Raw genomic sequence first — 16,664 nt, forward strand, 5'->3', positions numbered from 1 at the left:
CATTGTTCTCTCCCTTTTCATGTCCCGACAGTGAGTTGAGGAGCTGTGATTGTGTTATAGGATTTATTTGGCATAGGCTTTAGCCAGACAGTAGCCTGCGAGTTAAACCGTCAATTTGACAACTGTTGTGGACATTATAATATCGAGGTGATTAGAGTACATACTTTTTTACCGCAAGATGTCCATGCTGCGGTGATTAGAGTACATACCTTTTTTACCGCCAAGATGTCCATGCTGCGCTGCTCGCGCCCTCGGCTGGCACTATCAGCAGCAGCAGGCCCGCGACCGATCATCGACATCATCCTCACCTTGATGATTTGCTTAACATCCCAAGGTTTTCTGTTCCACAAGGACAAACATTTTATAAACACTTTATTTTTTTAAAACGGAAATCTTTGAACAGTCATTGCAAAGTATGTTCACAAATAGAACTGCATGGTTCTCAAATAGCGTGAGAAGAGGAGTCCGTTGGTTTTGGGGTAAGTTAGCAAGCTAGCTCAAGGCTACTTAGCTAAACTTGAATAAAATAATGTATTTGGGATACCAGTTTCATAATTTATTGAGTGCACTAAATTTCCATTTCAGTATCTGAGGGTGGAGCTATTACAAGTTGGGAGACTGCAGACTACCTTTTCAGTGAGGATGCCACCTGTCCTGATACAGTCAGGTAGGCTAGCTAGCTACTAGCAGCTAGCTAACGTTAGCTATGCACACCTAGCTAGACAGCTCTCTAATCAAGTGTTTCCACTTCATGAATTGTGACTCCTAACCGTCCAGATTAATTCCTACTTATTTATACATTAAAATAGCCACTTCGGATGTTGCGTTTGTTTCTCTTGTTTTTACCTTTGGTCAGCCCAGCTGAGCATGATGTCTTTATTTCCTTGTTCACTGATTTTCCTTTGTATAACGTGGCCTTTTTGTCCTGATTCCTGCTGTGTCACTGTCATAGGCCCCCGCCTCTAGGGGGCATGGTTTCTTCGTGAGCAGTGCATCCCAGGAAATGTAAATCGAAATGTAGACCCATTGACATACATTTGTTTATTTATTTCAGGATATTTGAGAGTGGGGACTATGCTGAGAACAGGCTGACAGTTTTTCACAGCTTCTATCTAGCTGCTTGTGAGAAATGCCACAGTGTCAAGTCGGTGTGCATCGGTCATTATGTGCTGCCTCCAGTCTCTGTCCAGGAGGGTAAGTAGATAATATATCAGCTTTCCTTCCCTTGCATTTTGCATGACTGTCATAATGCAAAAATTTCCCATAATAATATTCTCCATCACATTGAAAAATATGCACACAAAATATGTAAATCATTTACCTTTTCAGTGGTGAAAGCAGTGGTTGGGAGATTCATTTGGGAGCAGGAGGATAATGCAAAGGCTGTTGAAACAGAGGTAAATAAAATGCTCTTCTTCATCTTAGTTTCAATTTAGTGAAAATCATAATTTGTTCACTTTAAGCACAATACATTTGTATATGTATTGTATTTCTATTGTAAGGATTCAGATGACATATTGGCATTGGGCAATAGGCAGAAGGAAGAGGACTGCAGTGGAGATTACTGTGATCACACAGACATCAATACTTGTATGGATCTCCTGATCAGCTACTAATTTTGAGGGGTTCAGAACAATTACCTACAGTACCAGTCAAAAGTTTGGAAACACCTACTCATTCAAGGTTTTTCACATTTACATTGCGTCAATTTGCAGGGCACCCCTTGGGTAGTTGATAATAGTTGGGTAATTAAAGGACTATGCATAAATACCTTAAATAAAAAATGATGGGGTGGGGGGGGGTGTAGGGGTAGCATGATTAGTTTCAAGTCTATTCTTGGGGTAAAAGTTGAGAAGTCGACAAAACTTGCAAAACTAACACATATGGAATCATGTGGTAACCAAAAGTAGAAAAGTCAAAATATATTTATGAGATTCTTCAATTTGGCCTTGGCAGCTTGACACTCTTGGCATTCTCTCAACCAGCTTCACCTGGCATGCTTTTCCAACAGTCTTGAAGGAGTTCCCACATATGCTGAGCACTTGTTGGCTGCTTTTCCTTCCCTCTGCGGTCCGACTCATCCCAAACCATCTCAATTGGGTTGAGGTCGGGGGATTGTGGAGGCCAGTTCATCTGATGCAGCACCATCACTCTCCCTCTTGGTAAAATAGCCCTTACACAGCCTGGGGGTGTGTTGGGTGATTATCCTGTTGAAAAACAAATGATAGTCCCACTAAGCCCAAACCAGATGGGATGGCGTATCGCTGCAGAATGCTGTGGTAGCCATGCTGGTTAAGTGTGCCTTGAATTATAATAATAATATGCATAGACGCTTTTATCACAGTATGGGCATTTTTGTGTATGGGGGTCGGGTCGAACCTGGTAGCGCTGTGCTCTACCAGCTGAGCTACAGACAGTGTCACCAGCAAAAGCACCCCACACCATAACACCTCCTCTTCCATGCTTTACGGTGGGAAATACACATGCGGAGATCATCTGTTCACCCACACCACATCTCACAAAGACACGGCGGTTGGAAACAAAATCTCCAATTTGGATTCCAGACCAAAGGACACATTTCCACCGGTCTAATGTCCATTGCTCGTGTTTCTTGGTCCAAGCAAGTCTCTTCTTCTTATTGGTGTCCTTTAGTAGTGGTTTCTTTGCAGCAATTCACACAGTCTCCTCCTGAACAGTTGATGTTGAGATGTGTCTGTTACTTGAACTCTGTGAAGCATTTATTTGGGCTGCAATTTCTGAGGCTGGTAACTCTAATGAACTTATCCTCTGCAGCAGAGGTAACTCTGGGTCTTCCATTCCTGTGGCGGTCCTCATGAGAGCCAGTTTCATCATATAACTTGATGGTTTTTGGACTGCACTTGAGAAACTTTCAAAGTTCTTGGAAATGTTCCATATTGACTGACCTTCATGTCTTAAAGTAACGATGGACTGTCGTTTCTCTTTGCTTATTTGAGCTGTTCTTGCCATAATATGGACTTGGTCTTTTACTAAATAGGGCTAACTTCTGTATACCACCCCTACCTTGTCACAACACAACTGATTGGCTCAAACGCATTAAGAAGGAAAGACATTCCACAAATTAACTTTTAAATCAGGCACACCTGTTAATTTAAATGCATTCCAGGTGACTACCTCATGAAGCTGGTTGAGAGAATGGCAAGAGTGTACAAAGCTGTCATCAAGGTAAAGGGTGGCATTTGAAATATCTCAAATATAAAATATATTTTGATTTGTTTAACAAGTTTTTGGTAACTACATGATTCCATATGTGTTTTTTCATAGTTTTGATGTCTTCACTATTATTCTACAATGTAAACATTTTTAAAAAGAAAGAAAAACCATTGAATGAGTAGGTGTGTCCAGACTTTTGACTGGTAGTGTATGTACACTGAGTATACCAAACATTAGGAATGCCTTCTTAATATTGAGTTGCACAGAACAGACTCAATTCATCGGGCCATGGACTCTACAAGGTGTCGAAAGCATTCCACAGGGATGCTGGCCCATGTTGACTCCAATGCATCCCACAGTTGTGTCAAGTTGGCTGGATATCCTTTAAGTGGTGGACCATTCTTGATACACACAGGAAACTGTTGAGTGTGAAAAACCCAGCAGCATTGCAGTTCTTGACACAAACCGGTGTGCCTGGCACCTACTAACATACCCCGTTCAAAGGCACTTAAATATTTTGTCTTGCCCATTCACCCTCTGAATGGCACACATACACAATATATGTCTCAATTGTCTCAATGCTTAAAAATCCTTGGAATTAACAAGTGACATCAATAAGGGATCATAGCTTTCACCTGGATTCACCTGGTCAGTCTATGTCATGGAAAGAGCCTTAATGTCCTTGATGTTTTGTACACAAAGTGTATAAATCATTGGTCCAGAACAGAGCATGCTTTTTTACATTTCTACCACTAGGGGTCATATTTACCTATGCAATGGTTACAGCTGTTCAGTATAATGTGCTCACACTAAACAAGTATACTATTTTTATGAAATAGCCATGAGGTACCCTTTCTGGATACTCCGAATACTCCCGAAAGAGAGGCGGCTCTGTGTTGTGAAGTACAACATTACCCAGTTAATAACATGGTTACAGGTAAAACAAATACTTATCACCCAGCATTCTTACAACTATCTTTATCGTGTGCTTTCCATACGAATGTATTATCAACGATAGAAATACACCCTTTCTAGAATAATGAAAATATTTATAATGTAACAATGTTTATTCTATTTGAAGGCTATGTCAGTATTGATGAACTGAGGACTTACTCAGGAGGACTTCAAGACTTCCTACCAGGCCATTGTGGTTCTTCAGTCTCTAAAAAAAAGGCGCTCTACAGTAGATATTGCTTAATGTCATATGACAAGGATACAGATCACAGGGATAATTAAGAGTAACAGTTTTTTTTCAAGAACAACAAATACAGTATGGGATGTTAAATGACAGATTTAGCAGGATCGCTAGACAGTGTAGTCCCCTTTTCACTATTCACCATTGTTTAAGTTGTTTAATTATTTTAAAAACATTTATTGAATTAAAAAGAGGTTACTTACATATATTTTGATTGACACAGACATGATGAGATAAGTTGCCTCAATGCTGCATTTTGATATACAGTGTGTTATGAATCAGAAATATCTGCCTCGGCTTTATTCACTTTTCCCAGCAAAATGAAGTTCAAACCCTGCATGGAGCATAAAAAAACTAAACTAAATGGTTACCAACACATACATATACCACACCTGAACCAGTCTAGTTTGCAGTCAATACATAATCAACACATTGAAGAATAAACACAAGTTCCATACTTGAATCAGTAGCTATTTTGAACCGGCCTCTTGCTTGTTACCTTCCAATGATGTGGTTTGTGTCTGAGTGGGTTTTCTCTGAGTTCAAGCTTAGTCATTCCAGTAAATCCAAGGATCAGGTCATCTTCCAGTGACGTAATGTCATTGAACTTCATACTCATGACTTGAAGACTTGTCATATCTGTAGATAATATTTAATTGATTATGCATTTAGGCTAATAGTACAAAAATAATATTGCCTTTGCTTTTAGCAACTTCTCTCGTTGCAGATATGGAGGAAAGAGACTCAATGATCAGTTGAATGCACATGAAATCACTGACCTGACAGTGATTTGGGCACATGCTCAAAACTGTTTCTGTCCAAGTCCAAGACTAGGTTATTGATTTCATCTGGAAGAGCCTTAAATTCATTGCCTGCCAGGTTCAACCAATGTAGGGCTTGTAACTGTCCTAGGTCAGGAGGCAGTGCAGTGATTGTGTTATTGTTTAGACCAGGTTTTTGTAACTTGTTAAGTCTTCCAATGGAGGAAGGCAGCATCATTAGACCACAGTATGCAGCCCACAGCACCTGCAGCTCTGTCAGGTCTCCCAAGGCCTCTGGAAGAAATGGGATTACAATTGACTCCTAGGATTGTAAGGTTCCTTAGAGATCCAATGGCACTTGGCAGCATAGTTAGCTGGTTCCCATCAAGAACAAGTTCCTCAAGCTGTTCTAAATGCAGGATCTTCACAAGAAACAAGATGGGAGTAGATTTAATAGCAAGATTATGCAGGCCAACCTTTGCCTGTAAATTTGGTGTGCCGTCATTGTAAATAAGGTTCTTAACATTGGTTAAATTAAAAAAGTGGTGCTCTGTAGGCCGCTGGATAATGTGGAAAATTGGGGTAACATTCAGGACGTCTTGCTTACCTGGTTTGGAGGGAAGAGGAGACAGTTGCCATTCAAAACATATTTTTTAGTTTGGTTAGTGTTGTTAATGACGGTACAACAAGACTTCGGTGACTAATATTTAACTTTTCCAAATGTTTGTAGCACATTCAACAACCATATCGTGGTTGTTCGTTATTTCCTAGCGTTATTTGTAGCTACGTTTTTTTTAAAGAACCAAAATACTCTATATACAAAGCAGACGGACAGACGATTGAGTCTTATTCAGACCACTGATTCCGACATGTTTAATATTTGTCTCCATAGAAACATTTCCTGTGTGTCTTCAACCTCATTCCCGCCCCCGAAACAAGACCTGTGATTGGTCCATGTACCACGCACTGCAATCATGTGACTAATCAGATCGCTCTGGGTTAGCTCAAATGCGACGCAGCAGGTGAGATAGGAACAACAAAAACATTGTAGCAGTCATTTCATAGCCTTACACCATTATCAACCTATAAATCATTAGAATAAGTCAGATTATATTAATACAGATAGCTACGAAATAGCAATACACTTTTCGTATAATTTTAGCTCTCTTTTAGGAATAGCTCAATTCGACCCTCTCTTTGCTATAATGGCATGTTCTCTCTAACGCCACCGTACGCCAATCACATGTTTTGTTTTTGTCGACTGCCCACCAAGCAGCAGGAAGATGCACTTTGAGCCCTGCACAGACCAAAAAAGCATTTTACAAAATTTCTTATTTTATTCACACTGTAGTTGTCTTTGAGTGAATACAACATGGAAAAAGAAAACCTATCCGTGGTGTTGCATTCCCAGGGCGACCTCAGACTGGTAATAAAGTAGTGTCTAAACTGTGTCATGATGATGTAAGCAGATCGAGATTTCGAACTGCAGATTTTGGTCAATATCAGAAAGTCCATCTGCTCATGGCCTAGCTTCGGCCCGGAACTAGCCATTTCAATTACCATTTATAATATTAACAATTTTGACTTTTACTTTTGTTACAGATGGCAAAAAAGTCAAAATGTTGAATATAAGTGGTAATTTAAATGGCTGGTTGCGGGACGCTCCTCATGGCCATGGGGAATGCTTGTATGAATGGATAAATAATTACGATTGATTATCTGAATGGTCAGGCTAATTGTGATGATTGATTTCTTACAGGAAATACGACCCATCCCTGAACCAGGTCCAAATGGTATAAGAAAAATGTAGTATCCAGACAGCTTGTAAAGTATATTTCTGCATTTGATTTTCAATTGTGTAGAAACTGTGTACAGTTTGTTTGTCCTATGGAGCAATTGCTTGTCTTTCCTTTATCCAGAGGTGTTGCTTCAGATGCATTCAGTTGGGATCTGTGGGTCAGATGTGCACTACTGGCAAAATGGACGCATAGGTGACTTTGTGGTAAAGAAGCCCATGGTGCTGGGGCATGAGGCCGCTGGTCGGGTGGTGAAGGTGGGCTCAGCAGTGAAGAACCTCAAAGAAGGTAAGAACTGTGCAAGTATGTGAGAAGGAAGTACTCACTTGATTCAATGAGGGTATGTTGTTTTGCTTTTAATGCAGGTTAAAGTTAATCAGTTTTAAAAAAACACTGATCAGATAATGCAACTTTGGATTGTCTGTCTGTCAATTATTCATATGTGTTGGCTAATTAGGGGATAGAGTCGCTGTAGAGCCAGGTGTCCCTCGCGAGATGGATGAGTTCTTCAAATCAGGAAACTACAATCTTTCCCCCACCATCTTCTTCTGTGCCACACCCCCTGATGATGGGAATTTGTGCAGATTTTACAAACACAGCGCCAACTTCTGTTACAAGTAAGTTCATTATTTCTACTTTATCTACAAGGACAGGTAACGGTCAACATACTGCCATTGGGGAACATTGGGGGGTAACATGACAAACCTACATTGCTTAAGTTCTCTCTGTTTATGTATATGAACAGACTGCCTGACAATGTGACATATGAGGAGGGGGCCCTGATTGAGCCCCTGTCTGTGGGTATTCATGCCTGCCGCAGAGCTGGAGTGACCCTGGGCAGCAGTGTACTTATCTGTGGGGCAGGTAGGTAAAACTCGGCTGTCATTCATTGATACTGTTATTTACTGTTACTGCAGCTTGGACCCATGAAGTGTGACACAATTTTGCAGTTGCAGCTGTTCAGGTTTTATGTCCAGTCATTCAACTCCTACAAGATGTGATAAAATGAAATAAAATTAAATGTAACATTGCAGAATATACAGCCAATAAGAAGTATGGCGGTTATTACATTCCACTAACATGCCCATGCAAGTTCGGAAATTAAAGAATGTGGGTTAGTTACAAAAGTGAGAATCATGGTGACAGCATAACATCAGTGGGGAAACCAAGTGAACTTAAACACCTGTAGTAACATACTTAATATTTAACAAATCCACTCTGCTGGTAAGCGAATTAACACATGTAAATACCTAAATATTCATTCATGAATGAAAGGGTTGGTTAAATAAAGATCAGCTCTTGCTTTTTAGTTAATGATAATGTATTTCCCTATATTTTCCATATAGGCCCTGCAATAGACTAGCGTCCTGTCCAGGGAGTGTACTTTTACATCACGCTGCCTCAAGCTACTGAATCAGACGATAGGCTCCTGCCCTATGGGCCCTTCTGGCTCAGATCAGGTTTACACACTATTTCCTATACTGACCCCTCATGTCATCACTTCTAGCCCTCATTCACACAGTTTCACGATGACCAGCTAAGTTGAAAAATATCTTGTGGGTTACTAGCACAGCCTCATATCCCCATCGAGTGCATCGGCCGAGAGCAGTGTCCAAACCTCCAATTAACATGTGCACATTCAACCTAAGCATCGCTCTCATTTCTCTTTTCCCTATCACAGGACCAATTGGTCTGGTCTGTCTGCTGGTGGCCAAGGCTATGGGTGCCTCACAGGTAGTCATAACTGGTAAGGCACAGGGGGTAATAATACACTCTTTATGGGATCCATTTTGTTTCACTCAAATCAAAATTGTCTACCAGGGTCTTCCTTTTTTTGAAGGGCTTCAAAGTGAAAAGGTATAAATGTTGGTACATTAGTACTACTGTTTGATGGCCCAGTATAGTTGGGACTGCCACAGTACTCTTTTTGTCCTTCTGTTTTTAGACCTGTCAGCAGATCGCCTGGTCATGGCCAAGGAGCTGGGTGCAGACTTCCCTCTGACTGTGAAGAGGGAGGATGGGCCTGAGGAGCTGGCTAAGAGAGTGGAGGGACTGCTGGGAGCACAGCCTCATATCACCATCGAGTGCACCGGTGTGGAGAGCAGTGTCCAAACTGCCATTTATGTAGGTACAGCCACAAGAGTGATATTAGAACCCATGGAAATGCTGTACTGTGAAATGTTGCAGTTTTCTTTTAGAAAAGAATATGAACTATTGGTTCCAAGACTTAAAAAGAACTGATGTTGGCACAAGATGGAGGGAGTGTTGGAGCACAACTATTGAAATTACAGTTAACGAAAATGTACGCTTAATCCAGTATAAACTAATGTATAGAATTTATTATACAAGAGACAAAATTCACAAATTCTATAGCACAACAGCAGAATCATGTCTTAAGTGTAAAACGAATAATGACTCAATAATTCATGCTCTCTGGGAATGCTATAAAGTCCAAAAGTTATGGGCAAAGCTAGAAAGTTGGTTGTCAGAAGTATTAGAATGTAAATGTACTTTTAATCCGTCTCTCTGCAAATTTCAAGACATGGCATATGGGGGTGTAGTGAGAGACCCAATGGGCTGGACGATTCTCTTCTCATCACTCATCTTGAAAAAACATATACAAAAAATTTATCAATCCGCCATCATTAACACAATGGAAAAATCTAATGATTTATTACTGAAGTATTGAAATAGCATGGGCGACCAAGAAAAACAAATTAGTAAAATGTAAGGCCATGTGGCAAACAATAATGCAGGCACTAGGGATGGGGGGGTGAACATGTAGGTCTGGGCAGAGGAGATGTAGTCGTTATTTGTGTTCGTCTGTTAGTATTTGGTGTAAAATAAAGAAATATATTCTTGCTGCCAGGCTACACGTCCTGGAGGAGTGGTGGTTCTAGTAGGGATGGGTGCAGCGATGACCACTGTCCCACTGCTCAATGCTGCTCTCAGAGAGGTGGACATCAGAGGGTCTTCGCTACTGCAACACGTAAGTGAATCTCTTTCTCTCACATTAACTAGGTACAGCAAATAAGTTGTTGCCTTTTACACTGCCCTTCATCTCACACAACAGAGCCCTGAAGCCAGCGCCAGGACAAAGGTCTTCAAATAAAATTGTATTTGTTGCATGCTTCGTAAACAAGAGGTGTAGACTAACAGTGAAATGCTTACTTATGGGCCCTTCCCAACAAAGGGAGGTCTTCAGGAATATGCTCCCTAATGTTCCAACAATTGCAGCAAGTTGTGTTTATCTGTTGTCTTATAATTCAACTGTTAATGTGTTTTTGTCCTCTTATTCTAGCTGGCCAATGGCTATGGCGATGCTGGCCTCTAAGAAGGTGAACGTGGCGCCCCTGGTGACCCACCGGTTCCCCCTGGAGCAGGCTGTGCAGGCCTTCGAGACCACACGCCAGGGACAAGGGGTCAAGGTCATGCTCAAGTGTGACAAGACTGACCAGAACCCCTGAGAGGACTGGGAACACCAGGACCAATAAGAGCTAGTATAGACAACCACAGCGCTGTAGATCTAACAGTCGATTTTTCTGTTAGTTGTCTATGTTGCCCCATCTTAATCAGGTGATAGATTAATTTGTATTTTAAGAATAATGACTAAAGGATTTCGCCCCAAATACAGTATAAATGTGTGAACGATGTTAGAGTTATAATGTAGTGTCAACCCACTAACAGAGGGGGGAAGTTAGAAACTGTTGAGAAAGCATTCCAGGGTTGAAGGGGACTAAGAAACGGTTTAAAGGTGGGCGGAGCAAAGTGCCTTTGTGTGTCAAGGGATATAAAAGCTGTATGTATGTTTTTTGCGCCAGAGCTCTCCATGATTAAAACATACAGATCATTCTTGTTGGTTGCGGACCTTCGTTTAATTCATGATTAAACCAGAGCCTTACACCCTCTGGGAATTATTCAAAGCATTAAGTTTGATTAATTAGAGATAGAAATTCTCGTGACATCAGGTTACCTGTTGCCCAAACAGCAATTTTCACTCTTGAAATTTGATATTTGGAGACGCTATGCAACTAAGTATATGATTTGACAAAACGTGCTCACAGCAGCTTTCTCTTTCATCATGTGATTTCAAGTTGCTTTTGACTGTAATTACTTGATTACCATATGTTTATAAGATGATGCAAAACTGTTAAATAAAGCCTTTGAATCTTGTTATAAACCAGAAAGTATTGAAATGTTGTAGTTGTTGTTTTTTGTCTAGTCCTCTAGTCAGTACCTAGCTGCTGCCACCAGGAGGAGTTAGAGATATTCACACACCGTACGCCAAGTCCAGTGTGATGCACATACTGTAATGCAGACAATCAATCTCCTGTCCATACAATAAATATTTAACAAATGTAAATGGTTTATCTGAAAATGTTGACTGATAAAACCTAATGACACAATTCACAGTAAAACAATTATTCCAGTGAGCCAGCAAAACAGAAATTGGGGATTATTTGAGATTTTATTGTTATGTTGCCATAATGACTTGATACTATCATGAGGCATGCACACAGATAAATGTTAATTTTTCAAATGTAATTTTTAGTAAAATGCATGTTAAAAGCATTACTCAGTCGTAAGGCTTCCTCAGTCACAGTGGGATTCATTGTTCATCTTTCTCTCAAGGCTGAAGCCCGACACAGCAGAAGGGGGGATGTTTGCAGTGACTAACCGTGACGCTTATGAACACAATACTAGACAAAGTTCTCTTTTTGTACAGACATTCTAATACTGCTTATGGCAATGGACACAGCTTTTACAACACAATACATTCTGACAATCGACTCAAATGAGTTTCTGTTGGGGTGGAACACAAAAAGATGAACATAGCACACATAGAAACGACCCTTTCAAGTTTCATACATTGCTTATTATTTTGAAAATCAAACCAATGTTAAGTTCAACAGTTTTGAATGAACTGTTATTAAAATGTGTGAGAGACAGTGCTGTCCAATAAATTGTGTTGACATATGGAAGTTAAAAAAATACTTGCACACTAGTCAAAAACCTTTACCTCATCATGACTTGTTATCATGATGAGGTTGAACTTCTATAAAATGAAAAAGTTCAAATCTGAAGGGATATGGCGTTTTGTAACATACAACCTCTACTGCTAGCATTTGCTTGATAAATATAAACAAAATGATATTACCCAAGTCACTCCCAAACACCCTTTTACTGTCCAGCTAAACTATATTAACAACAGGATTTCAATTGTCCTTTAGCAGTCCAGGGCTCTTTTCCCTGCTATCAAACCAGCAGGAAAAGTCAATAAATATGTACAAAGCAACCATGGTCCTTCCCCATTACCAAAATATGTATTTACACTACAAATAAATACAACAAAGAAAACTAAATGAAACAATATGCAGGTACAATATTACATTGATATGGATATAAAAAATACTGACATCCAAAAAACACAAACAACACAAATAAATAAGGTAAACACCTTCTGCCCAGATGACCCTCTTTAGTATTAACATCAGCAAAATATAGGGAGTGTCAGTTGAATGAATGTTAAATAAAAAAAGATGAGATGAAAAAATTATAAGTCATCGACACAAAATAAAGAAAATCACTCTGGCTCACTAGCCATCCTCAGACACTCATTAGTCTGCTAGTCTTGTCTTGTCCACCCAGAGCTCTCCAACTGGACTGTAAACAACCGCTGCTTACAGCTCCTCTGTGGAGGAGAATGGGATCTGTCCTTGGTTTAAATATACATAGGAGTCTCCTGTCCTGTTAAGAGTCTGAACATGGCGCTGGCATTGTCTTCATGTGAATCTGGTTTAGGAAAAGACAGAAAACAAAAATTTAGCTAGGCACTTGCATCTATTGCTTGTTATTTTATCTGTCAATATCTTCATTGAAAATAATCAAGCTTAGAGGCTACACTTACCGCCTAATGATTTTATTGACTACCCTGGCCACCAGCCTGCCCCCTAGATCCAAACTGTTACAGACCTATATCCACCTGCCCTGTCTTTCGAAAGTTTTTTGAAAGCCAAGTTAACAAACAGATCACCGACCATTTGAATCCCACCGTACCTTCTCCGCTATGCAATCCGGTTTCTGAGCTGGTCTGGGTGCACCTCAGCCACGCTCAAGGTCCTAAGCGATATTATAACCGCGATCGATAAAAGACAGTACTGTGCAGCCGTCTTCATCGACCTGGCCAAGGCTTTCGACTCTGTCAACCACACGCATTCTTATTGGCAGACTAAATGGCCTTGGTTTCTCAAATGACTGCCTTGCCTGGTTCATCAACTACTTCTCAGATAGAGTTCAATGTGTCAAATCAGAGGGCCTGTTGTCTGGACCTATGGCAGTCTCTATGGGGGGTGCCACAGGGTTCAATTCTTGGACCGACTCTTTTCTCCATGTATATCAATGATGTCGCTCTTGCTGCTGGTGACTCTCAGATCCACCTCTACGCAGACGACACCATTTTGTATACATCTGGCCCTTCATTGGACACTGTGTTAACAAACGTCAAACGAGCTTCAATGCCATACAACACTCCTTCAGTAGCCTCCAACTGCTCTTAAACACTAGTAAAACTAAATGCATGCTCTTCAATCGACCAGCTGCTGGCACCCGCCCACCCGACTAGAATCACTACTCTCGACGGGTCTGATCTAGAGTATGTGGACAACTACAAATACCTAGGTGTCTGGTTAGACTGTAAACTCTCCTTCCAGACTCACATTAAGAATCTCCCAATCCAAAGTTAAATCTAGAATCGGCTTCCTATTTCGCAACAAAGCCTCCTTCACTCATGCTGCCAAACATGCCCTTGTAAAACTGACTATCCTACCGATCCTTGACTTCGGCGATGTCATTTACAAAATAGCCTCCAACACTCTACTCAGCAAATTGGATGTAGTCTATCACAGTGCCATCCGTTTTGTCACCAAATCCCCATATACTACCCACCACTGTGACCTGTACGCTCTTGTTGGCTGGTCCTCACTACATATTCGTCGCCAAACCCACTAGCTCCAGGCCATCTATAAATTACTGCTAGGCAAACCCCTGCCTTATCTTAGCTCATTGGTCACCATAGCAACACCCACCCGTAGTCTGCGCTCCAGCAGGTATATCTCACTGGTCATCCCCAAAGCCAACACCTCCTTTGGCCGCCATTCCTTCCAGTTCTCTGCTGCCAATGACTGGAACGAATTGCAAAAATCTCTGAAGCTGGAGACTCTTATCTCCCTCACTAACTTTAAGCATCAGTTGTCAGAGCACCTTACCGATCACTGCACCTGTACACAGCCCATCTTAAATTAGCCCACCCAACTACCTCATTCCCATATTGTTATTTATTTTGCTCATTTGCACCCCAGTATCTCTATTTGCACATCATCTCTTGCACATATATCATTCCATTGTTAATACTAATTGTAATTATTTTGCACTATAGCCTATTTATTGCCTTACCTCCATAACTTGCTACATTTGCACACACTGTATATATATTTTCTGTTGTATTTTTGACTTTATGTTTTGTTTTACCCCATATGTAACTCTGTGTTGTTGTTTTTATCGCACTGCTTTGCTTTATCTTGGCCAGGTCGCAGTTGTAAATGAGAACTTGTTCTCAACTGGCTTACCTGGTTAAATAAAGGTGAAATAAAAATTAAAAAAATAAATAAAGATGAATGCATCTTATGTTCATTCCTCTTTCATACTATTTGATTCTGGTGTCCTCTGAGCTCCTTTATGAAATATATCTGTGTATCTGAACTGAACCTCACCTCGCCCACAGAGTTTGAGAGGGCTTGGACAATCTTCTCATGTGCTGTAGCCACCACGCTTTGGCCATTGATCTCAATAATGCGGTGGCCAACCCGGACACCCCCTCGCTCAGCAATACCCCCACGCATCAGGCTGCAGATCTGTGGGTGAAGATGACAAGTAGAAGGTGAATATTATCCTTAATGGCAGTCACTCACCCCCATGGGCAACAAGACAGGGGCAATTCTATAGGGGAATAAAGCAATGATGCAACGATGTTCCATTAAATCTACTGGAACAGTTGTATTGCTAAAATGTCAAGGATAGTTAATGGATTTGGTTGTGTGATCCTGGTAGGGAGAGACCAGGGTGAGATTTGAGCTCTATGAATGACATTGTAAGGTTAATCTGTTGCAGTAGCAAGGAAAATGGCAGTTCACACCGAGCTGATAACCTAAGGCAATAAAGCTCCAAGCTTCAGCCTCAGTGCAATGATAGCCACAAGAGATAAAACAGTAATTGCATCTGGAAAAAAATGTAATAGGATTTTAAAGGGATATTGTCAGACTACATAAATATTGCTCTAAGGAGTTGACAATTTGTGTCAAAGAAGCAATGTGTTACAGAGGATAACTTGAATATGCAGACTTGAATAAAGTGGTATGACGAACACACTAAAATACATGTGTGAGCAACATGTTTTTTTATATCAAAGCATGTAAAGCTCATGATGAAATCACATACTGTACGCACAGACCTATAGGCTAACAGCTTGTCATATTATTTGATACAATATTATTTTCCTCAGAATTGGTTTCTTTAGAGATATGACTGTACCAGCTGAAAGGAGATAAAGAAAAAAGCTTTTAATAATTTACAGTGCTGTCTTCTCCTATTCAACCATGTCAGCTGAAATCCTCCTGAGGGGTGAAGTTTCATTAGACAAAGACATTGATATAGTACAGAATCTCGTTTTCAACCAGTCACAGCCTGTGTTATTCAACCTACGCATGAGAACACAGTATTCCAAAAACAGACAAAAGAAGAGTGGTCAAGGCCTTTTGCTGTTGAGTGATGACTGAATGAAAACACTACGGCACTGTGTTCATAGTTTGACATTGCACACAGGGCTAAGTGGTGGTGCCTGATCTGATTGTACTTACAATCCCATTCTGGACGCTGAAGCCCAGCTGGTACTTGAGGTCTGGCCTCTTGATGAGCACGGTGGTGACAGGGGGACAGGCTCCAATGTTCAGCTTCACCTGCACCTGGTTCTTCAGGCCCTGATGGACAAACACAGTGGTCAGACAGAGCAGAGGACATCCTGCAACCTCCACTGGGTTTAGTCAGTGGATTATTTTACATTATAATTATGATCAAATTACAGAATTCATGTAGTGTTACACAATTAATGTAATGTCACCATAATAACCACTAATTTATACCTGTACCCACACACATTGACTCGGTACCGTTACCCCTGTGTATAGCCTCATTATTGTTATTTTATTGTGTAACTTATTGTATTTGTATTTTTTTACTTTAGTTTATTTAGTAAATATTTTCTTAACTCTATTTTCTTAAAAACTGCATTGTTGGTTAAGGGCTTATAAGTAAGCATTTCACGTAAGGTCTACACCTGTTGTATTCGGCGCATGTGACAAATAAAATGTGATTTGTTTGATTGAATGACTCTTCCTAGAACTCTGGCCCTGTCCATGTACCTTGATGATTCCCTGACAGGTGGCGAGCGGCAGCCCTACCAGGCTGGTGTTGTTGATGGACATGATCTGGTCTCCGATGCTGAGCTTCCCGGAGCGGGCGGCCGGCCCACCGTTCATCATGTTGGCCAGGATGACCGTGGGCAGGATGGAGCCCCAGCCAGACTCCACTATGACCACGCCCAGGATCTCTCCCTTATGCTTCTCCAGCTGCAGCTGTGGAGCCAGCCAATAGCGAGAGAAAGAGAAA

The 16,664-nt window shown here is 40.8% G+C and overlaps 3 protein-coding genes across 3 annotated transcripts in view; 2 read left to right on the plus strand and 1 right to left on the minus strand.

Moving 5' to 3' along the window:
- The first annotated feature begins 250 nt into the window (after positions 1 to 250).
- Positions 251 to 1,616, plus strand: LOC121563428 (telomere repeats-binding bouquet formation protein 2). The gene is made up of 5 exons (XM_045217081.1): positions 251 to 479; positions 586 to 667; positions 1,055 to 1,194; positions 1,330 to 1,397; positions 1,503 to 1,616. Exons 1-5 carry the CDS (start codon positions 416 to 418, stop codon positions 1,614 to 1,616), a joined length of 468 nt encoding a protein of 155 aa, XP_045073016.1. The 5' UTR covers positions 251 to 415.
- Positions 1,617 to 6,391: 4,775 nt separating this feature from the next.
- LOC123485956 (sorbitol dehydrogenase-like) lies at positions 6,392 to 10,596 on the plus strand. Its single transcript, XM_045217083.1, is given in 10 exon segments — positions 6,392 to 6,574; positions 6,908 to 6,941; positions 7,068 to 7,232; positions 7,402 to 7,561; positions 7,690 to 7,808; positions 8,626 to 8,691; positions 8,890 to 9,068; positions 9,814 to 9,914; positions 9,916 to 9,933; positions 10,246 to 10,596. Coding segments are annotated over 10 exon segments (1,062 nt in total). The 5' UTR covers positions 6,392 to 6,520; the 3' UTR covers positions 10,412 to 10,596.
- Positions 10,597 to 11,771: 1,175 nt separating this feature from the next.
- LOC121563430 (amyloid-beta A4 precursor protein-binding family A member 2) overlaps positions 11,772 to 16,664 on the minus strand; it is an 84,820-nt gene continuing 79,927 nt past the window's right edge. Inside the window, 5 exon segments of the mRNA XM_045217082.1 lie at positions 11,772 to 12,716; positions 12,719 to 12,737; positions 14,714 to 14,854; positions 15,857 to 15,976; positions 16,418 to 16,630. Of these exon segments, the coding sequence (XP_045073017.1) occupies positions 12,667 to 12,716; positions 12,719 to 12,737; positions 14,714 to 14,854; positions 15,857 to 15,976; positions 16,418 to 16,630 (543 nt within the window). The 3' untranslated portion in view covers positions 11,772 to 12,666.

This window comes from Coregonus clupeaformis, unplaced genomic scaffold (assembly GCF_020615455.1).
Source record: "Coregonus clupeaformis isolate EN_2021a unplaced genomic scaffold, ASM2061545v1 scaf0910, whole genome shotgun sequence".
NCBI classification, from domain to species: Eukaryota; Metazoa; Chordata; class Actinopteri; order Salmoniformes; family Salmonidae; genus Coregonus; species Coregonus clupeaformis.